Source organism: Oncorhynchus masou, chromosome 32 (assembly GCF_036934945.1).
Source record: "Oncorhynchus masou masou isolate Uvic2021 chromosome 32, UVic_Omas_1.1, whole genome shotgun sequence".
NCBI lineage: Eukaryota > Metazoa > Chordata > Actinopteri > Salmoniformes > Salmonidae > Oncorhynchus > Oncorhynchus masou.
The window spans coordinates 54954458-54962609 of record NC_088243.1 but is presented as its reverse complement, the minus strand read 5'-3'; the positions used below and the strand labels follow the sequence as shown (position 1 = coordinate 54962609).

At 48.5% G+C, this 8152-nt stretch overlaps 1 protein-coding gene across 1 annotated transcript in view; it reads left to right on the top strand.

Moving 5' to 3' along the window:
- Positions 1–2735: 2735 nt before the first annotated feature.
- LOC135526222 (A disintegrin and metalloproteinase with thrombospondin motifs 2-like) overlaps positions 2736–8152 on the top strand; it is a 194847-nt gene continuing 189430 nt past the window's right edge. The window contains exons 1-3 of the mRNA XM_064954395.1: positions 2736–3130; positions 5346–5493; positions 5529–5796. Coding sequence (XP_064810467.1) covers positions 3046–3130; positions 5346–5493; positions 5529–5796 — 501 coding nt within the window. The 5' untranslated portion in view covers positions 2736–3045. The remainder of the gene's footprint in view (positions 3131–5345; positions 5494–5528; positions 5797–8152) is intronic.

The following is an 8152-nucleotide window of genomic DNA, read 5'->3' as shown; positions in this document are numbered from 1 at the left end:
ATCGTGGACTACAGGAAAAGGCGGGCCATACAGGCCCCCATTAACATTGACGGGCTGTAGTGAAGCGGGTCGAGAGTTTCAAGTTCCTTGGTGTCCACATCACCAACAAACTGGTCCAAACACACCAAGACAGTCGTGAAGAGGTCATGACAAAACCTTTCCCCCCTCAGGAGACTGAGCTGCACCACCAAGAGCATCCTGACCGGTTGCATCATCACCTGGTATGGAAACTGCTCGGCATCTGACAGTAAAGCGATACAGAGGGTAGTGCATACAGCCCAGTACATCACTGGGACCAAGCTTACTGCCATTCAGGACCTATATAATAGGTGTGTAGGAGGAAAGCTCATAAAATTGTCAGAGACTCCAGTCACCCAAGTCATAGACTGTTTTCTCTGCTACCACACCGCAAGCGGTACCGGAGTGCCAAGTCTAGGACCATAAGACTGCTGAACAATTAATAAAATGGCCACCGGACTATTTACATTGAACTCCCCTCCATTTGTTTTGTACACTGCTGCTACTCACTGTTTATTATCTATGCATAGTCACGTATTATCTATGCATAGTCACTTCACCCCTACCTACATGTACACATTACCTGTACAACTGCACACTGACTTGGTACCGGTACCCCCTGTATACAGCCTCGTTATTGCTATTTTATTGTGTTATTTTGTATTATATTTTACTTTCCTTTTTGGGGTAAATATTTTCTTAACACATCTTGTACTGCACTGCTTGCTGGTTAAGGGCTTGTAAGGAATCATTTCACGGTAAGGTCTACACTTGTTGTATTCGGCGCATGTGACAAATAAAGTTTGATTTGATTTGATTTGCTTTTGTTATGCTTTTATTAAGCCGTATATGAAAGGAACAAACAGGAAAAGAACCCTGCAGCATCTCATCCACAGCATGTCAAACCCACACACATACTAAACCCTTCACCTGCCGCCAATTAAAACCTCACCGAATCACACGTCAATACAACACGACTTTGACGGAACAAATTGTTCGACATAACTGGTTGCAACGGGTATCCATTTCTCTATCACAAAAGCTGTTTGCACATGCACAGACGATGAACATGTAATTCCCTGCCCCCTGTCAAGCACAGCTCTAGCTATAATAACCTAAACAAACACACAACGGTCTGGGAGAAGGATATTAGTGGAGTCTCCCTCCCCTTCCTCCCTCACAGCTTCTCCAAGTGTACTTTTCAAGGTGCGGGGCTTGGGTATCTCCATGGCAACAGGGAAGCAACCAGGAACAGAGGAGGGGTGGAGAGTGTAGGGGGAGGGGGGGTCTAGGGGGGTTGGGAGGGTGGGCGGGCGGGCGGGCGGGTGGCAGACGGGGCTGCTGGGTAGGGTTTGGAACATTGTGACATTTCCCAGCAATGCCACGAACAGCTAGAGCTGAGGAAAGGGCTGGGCTCACTTCACAAGGAGTGTGTCTGTGTGTGTTTGTTTGTGTGTTTCGTGTGTGTGTGTGAGTGAGTGCCTGCCTGCGTGCGTGCGTGAGTGTGTGCGTGTGGGAGAGGCTGAGGGCGATTCTACAAAGCCTTGAGGGCCTTCATGTGATGTACTGTAAATACCTGGTGAAAGATCTCCACTCTCTCTCTCTCACACACACACACACACACACACACACACACACACACACACACACACACACACACACACACACACACACACACACACACACACACACACACACACACACACACACACACACACACACACACACACACACACACACACACACACACACACACACACACACACACACACACACACACAGGTGCAGTGTCTCTGTTAGTATTGTGAGGACCTCCAGGTGTTATTGGGCTGTTTTTACCTGCATGTACCCACACTGGCCCAGATATACAGTATCTCACCCTATCCATTTATCTCTCTCTCTCTCTCTCTCTCTCTCTCTCTCCCATTGCTCTGTCTCTCTCCATATCATACAACCCCATATTTCTCTCTCTCGTTCTCTCTCTTTTTTTGCCAGACCGCAGGCAGTAGGTGGTAATGAGTTGACAGCCCAATCCGGATGTAACACAGGTGCATGAAGTCACTGTGCAAGAGGAGAAAGGAGAGAGACAAGACCACACTGCACAGGTGACCTTGCAGAGCAGAGGTCACAATACACAAATGTAAAACAAAGCTCAAACATGGAACTCACTTTTCTTTTCTTCTCTTTTCATGTACTTTACTTAACTTCCTAAACGTTTTAAAGGTTAAGATGTGGCAAGGTTCTGTATACCACAATGAAAGAGGACGCCTAAAGACTGGACATGAAACGTAAGATTCTTTATATTTGCCTTCGGTTGTGCTTTTTCATTCCCCTCCCGACCTTAGCCTTTCAGTTCCGTCTGCCGCCACGCAAGGCGATGTTGCACCACTGCTTGTTCTGACTCCGGACGCTCACTGGATATTCAAAGTTTATGCAAGCTTTTCAGAGTGGTGCACAGTGTTGGCATAATAACATAATTGACTCGGGAGGATAGTTTAAAGTTAAAAAACAACTTTTGTCCACTATTAAATTACTATTTCTCGGGTGGAAGGGGAAAGGTTGGTCATTTTCACAGATACTCCTCTCGTTTATTTAAGCTGTCATGAACTGTCAATCAGTCGCAGCACAGTCCCCATCACCCTCGCGCCTCCCTGCGTGAGTACAGTCAGAGAAATGTGTGAGCGCGCGTGTATGTGTATATAGAGTCGGGGAGTTGTCAGAGCGCAGAGGCAAGGAGCAGGAGCGAGAGAGAGAGAGAAAGAGTGTGTGTGAGAGAGAGAGAGAGAGAGAGAGAGAGAGAGAGAGAGAGAGAGAGAGAGAGAGAGAGAGAGAGAGAGAGAGAGAGAGAGAGAGAGAGAGAGAGAGAGAGAGAGAGAGAGAGAGAGCGCGCGTTCTCTCCCGGTGCACTTGGCAGTTAGTTGCGGGCTGCTGTGCTGTTGCTGTCGTGGCGGTGTGGCTAGTCGCGGGGAACTTTAGCACACTGGAGCCCGAAGTCCCACTCTCTCACCTGCGCAGTTCGGAGCTGCCATGGGTCTCGCGCCTGGATTGACTATCTTAATCATTCTGTCGGCCTTTCTGCACACGAGTGGCCTATATATCGCCAGTAGCGTAGGTACGTAAACGTGGGACTGTTTATGTTTACAATATTTTGCTGTTTCCATACGCTGGGGGTCAATTGGGTAGACGCAACCTTCTGCGCGCCCAACATAGTAGCCTGGGCTGTAGGCTGCAGCTGTTTATACACACCCTAAAAACGTCCCTTTTCAACTTTGGTTTAGTGGATGGATCAAGGTTAGTGGATCAAGGTTCCCGATACTTTTCCCGGAGACTGCTCTCTCTCTGTGCTGTGTCAGGACAGGCAGTGTTGTTAAGTGTGCGTTTCTCTCTCTCCTCTCCTCATCCCGCTCCTGACGCGGGCGGGCGGTTTAGCATTTCGGACAGTCAGGGCTGTGGAATTCACTTTGGCTGTGAAAGGATGCAAGGATAGGTTTGTTGTCGGCGTTTGCCATCAAGTAACCTTATGTGATTAGGTGGAGATAGAAGCTATCGATTTGGTCACAAGAAGAGAAGGGTCGGGTGTTTTCGATTAGAAATGAACATCTAATCCCCGTTACATTAGAGAATAATACTAGTCCTAATAATAATAACAATATACATTGCAGAATAATAACATTGCACAGTTTACGCTTAGTATCCATATCTCACTCATGTTTTGCAGAAAACTTTTATTTAGTGACCATGGGGAAATTATATAGCCTACCAAAACATGTTGGGCTCTGTTATCATGGAATCAGAGATGGAATCAGATTGATAAAAATCTTGCAGGAATCAAGTATGTGGTGCACCTCACCCTAGCCTGCTTATTTGCACCGATATTAAATAATGATCTCGGTTACACTCATTGTAGCCCAGTGATTCAAACAAAACACCATAATATGTATGATCTGTTTTAAGATATCTGTTTAGATAATAATCATGCAAGTGATATTGAGAAGGACAGCGGAGAGTCGTTAGTGTCACTGACGTGATCTAGTGCTGTGGCTTTGAGTAGAGAGTAGTGATATGTGGGCGAGGCGCAGCGTTCTGTCACTCGCGCCCCGGAGGGAGCGTCTCTCTCACGCGTCTAAAAGCTGCCTCCGAGGGAGGTGTCACTGTCAGTGTCACAGTTATATTGCGGTGCGTCGCCAAGAAAACGGCCTACAGTGCATTAAGACCTGATTATGGGGAAGAAATAATGATGGTGATGCAATAGGCTAAAATACATTATATTAATTAGGCTGCATGTCTCTCCAAATGTTAACTCCATTGTAACCAGACTTCCCACAGCAAAACAAGCTGACATGAACTACTCTCTTTCATCTGCTTGCTCTGCCCTCAGATTTAGCCTCACATTTAAGTGTTTTACCATTTTCTTTTCAGGACAACCATGGCTACAAGTGGAATATAAAATGTACATAAACAGTTGCATTCATGAGTTTTATTGACAAAGGTCAATAAAAATTTGGTCAGCCAATCAAAAACCTGATTAAAAATGAATGTATAAGAATGCTGAAAGTATGGATATTGTTTGCTCATTGGGAAATTAATATCATACTAGTCAGTGTCAACTTAGAGTTTGTGATAGCAACTATGTGAACTTATAACAGTATTATAGACACGTCCTGGGATTTCCTATGATCTTCTATGTATGTAGAACCCCTTACCTTCGACTCTTGTGTGGCTTGTTAGTGTCATAGAGCAAACAGCACACAGCCCATCAAGGACGTGGGGTTGCATCTGGGTTCAGGGGTGGGGTGTGTATGTTTGTGTGTCTCTGTGTTGGGCAGGCTTATCTGTTTGAAGTCCATGCATATTTTCTCTGTGATCAAGAAGGGATGCAATTAGGAACAGAACATGACATCTCTAACGTAACCCCTCCCCTTTTCCCTAATTCTCTTTCCCAACTCTGCCTATCTCTCTCTGTCTAATTTTCTTATTCTCTCTCATTCCTGCCCTTTCCTATCCTCCTCATCTCCCTCTTCTCCACCCTTTCCTCATCTCCCGCTTATCCTCCCTCTGCATTCCTCTCTCACCTCTTCTCTCCTTCTTCTCCTCTCCCATCCTATCTCTTCCACTAACCTCTCTCCTCCTCTCCTCCCTTCTCCTCTGCTCTCCCTCACCACCATCCACCTATCCCCCTGTCCTTCTCCCTCCCTCTCTCCCTCCCCCTCTCCCCGCCTCCACCTGTCCCACTTGTCCCTCTCCACCCTCTCCTCCCACCACCCTTGTATCCCTCATTTCCTATCCACCTGTCCCTCTTCCCATCTCTCCCCTCCTCCAACCTTCAGACTCCCTGCAGCATGTCCTGGGGGAGTATGGACTGGTGAGGCCCGTGAGCGTGGACGCAGACGGCCGCTTCCTGTCCCACGCCGTGTCGGCCGGCCGGCCGGGGGTGGGGGCGGGGCAGCCCCATAGGCGCTGGAGGAGGGAGACCGGAGAGAACGGGGAGGAGGAGGAGGAGGAGGAGATGAAGAAAGAGAGGAAATGTACGAGGAGGATGGAGGGCCCCGACACAGACAGCTTTACTACAACGTCACCGTCTTCGGCCGGGAGTTCCACCTGCGTCTGCGTCACAACACGCGACTGGTGGCCCCCGGAGCCAAGATGGAGTGGCACGATGATGACGACAGCAGCGGGACAGCCACGCGCTCCGAGCCACTGCAGGGAGACTGTTTCTACGTGGGTGACGTCACGGACACGCCCGGAGCCACCGTAGCAATCAGCAACTGCGACGGCCTGGTGAGTTTGGGTTGTTTTGGTTACTGTAGAGAATGCCTGTGTCCGCTGTGAACTGCACCCATCTGATTGTCTCTTAACACTGTTTGAGTTCTGTACTGAGTTTGACATTCTTCCCGCTCAAGTTTACTGCGCTGTATAGAATTTCCTGTGCGGTTCTTATTGCTGATTGGTGGCGCTTTATCGAGCTCTGTGCTTTATGAAAATCTAGCTCATTTGGCTGGATGCATTGCATTGGTGATGTTTCTGTTTTTCAAATCTGTTTTTGTCTGTTCAGGTCTGTGTAAGGATGTTTCTCTCAATTTAGATGGCCTGGAAGGCCTGTGGAGTGAGGTTATGAGTCGCCATTCCTATGCCAATCTTTAGATTGTGTGTGCTTATGTGTTAACGACTGCGAGAGAGAGAGAGAGAGAGAGAGAGAGAGAGAGAGAGAGAGAGAGCGAGAGAGGAGCCATGTCCGAGTTTCCATAGGAACGCCCAGTGCGTAGACAGCGAGAGAGACAGAGAGAGCGAGGAAGAGCGAGAGCAAGAGAGAGAGAGAGAGGGAGGGAACCACAGAGAGACAAGAGACAGACAGAAACAGACACAGAGAGAGAGAGAGAGAGAGAGGGGAAAGAGAAAGAACTCTACTGTGTAACCCCTTGACTTCTCTCTGGTGACTCAGCATGCTTCCTGGTTGACCCCAGGGTTCAGAGGTCATGGAGGGGTCATGTTGCTATTTTGTTGATGCACCTCGGTGAGGCCCGCGCGACGTGTGTAGTAACTGAGTTGTGTTCTACTTGACTCCACTTTCCACTCAGTCGAAGTCAGAGAGAGGTGACACTGAAGTTTGCTATACAGATGTCATTTGATATATTGAAATGTATATATATATATTTTGAAATGTGATTTGCTTTAGTGTGTTTATTGAAATGATCAAATCAAAAGATTAAGAGTTAGTTGTATTTCTGTTGTCAATGCAATGTTAGGTAGGTATTTTGAAGACTAAATGGAGTGAGCGATGGGTTTGAAATGTCATGCATGGATATTTGGTCTGTGTGTTTGTCTCGGGGGGTGGAGGAGAGGGAGGCCCCAATGACCTGCATCTTTTTGTCTCTGTGGGACTGTGTATGTGTGTTTGACTTGCCTGCAGAGAAGAGAGGAGGAGAAGAGGAGGACAGGACCCCTCCTCTTAGGGAATAAGAAGAGGAGAAGGGAGGGAAAGAAGAGAAGGGAGGAGAAGAAGAGGAGGACAGGGCCCCTCCTCTTAGGGAATACGAAGAGGAGAAGGGAGGGAAAGAAGAGAAGGGAGGAGGAGAAGAGGAGGACAGGACCCCTCCTCTTAGGGAATAAGAAGAGGAGAAGGGAGGGAAAGAAGAGAAGGGAGGAAGAGAAGAGGAGGACAGGACCCCTCCTCTTAGGGAATAAGAAGAGGAGAAGGGAGGGAAAGAAGAGAAGGGAGGAGGAGAAGAGGAGGACAGGGCCCCTCCTCTTAGGGAATAAGAAGAGGAGAAGGGAGGGAAAGAAGAGAAGGGAGGAGGAGAAGAGGAGGACAGGACCAATCCTCTTAGGGAATAAGAAGAGGAGAAGGGAGGGAAAGAAGAGAAGGGAGGAGGAGATGTGGAGGGCAGGACCCTTCCTCTTAGGGAATAAGAAGAGGAGAAGGGAGGGAAAGAAAAGAAGGGAGGAGGAGAAGAGGAGGACAGGACCCCTCCTCTTAGGGAATAAGAAGAGGAGAAGGGAGGGAAAGAAGAGAAGGGAGGAGGAGAAGAGGAGGACAGGACCCCTCCTCTTAGGGAATAAGAAGAAGAGAAGATAGGGAAAGAAGAGAAGGGAGGAGGAGAAGAGGAGGGCAGGACCCCTCCTCTTAGGGAATAAGAAGAGGATAAGGGAGGGAAAGAAGAGAAGGGAGGAGGAGAAGAAGAGGACAGGAGCCCTCCTCTTAGGGAATAAGAAGAGGAGAAGGGAGGGAAAGAAGAGAAGGGAGGAGGAGAAGAGGAGGACAGGACCCCTCCTCTTAGGGAATAAGAAGAGGAGAAGATAGGGAAAGAAGAGAAGGGAGGAGAGGATGTTCCTTCATTAGACCATTGTTCATTAGTCGACAGCCAACAACTGGAGCCGTTTATAGCTGAGTACACTGGGGACCCTTTGACCAGCTGAGAGAGCAGGCACCCAGCCAGCAGCCAGACAGCCAGCCAGTAGCCAGCCAATATACTGCCAGCATGGGCACAAGGGGCAGGCCCTACACCACCTCTCTGCTCTGCTCTGGCCTGCCCCCAGCTCACTGCCTGGCCACTAGCCACAATCCAGAGAGAGGGGAAAGGGAGAGAGAAAATGAGATAAAGGGAGAGTGAGGAGATGGGAATGAAGGGAGTGGCAG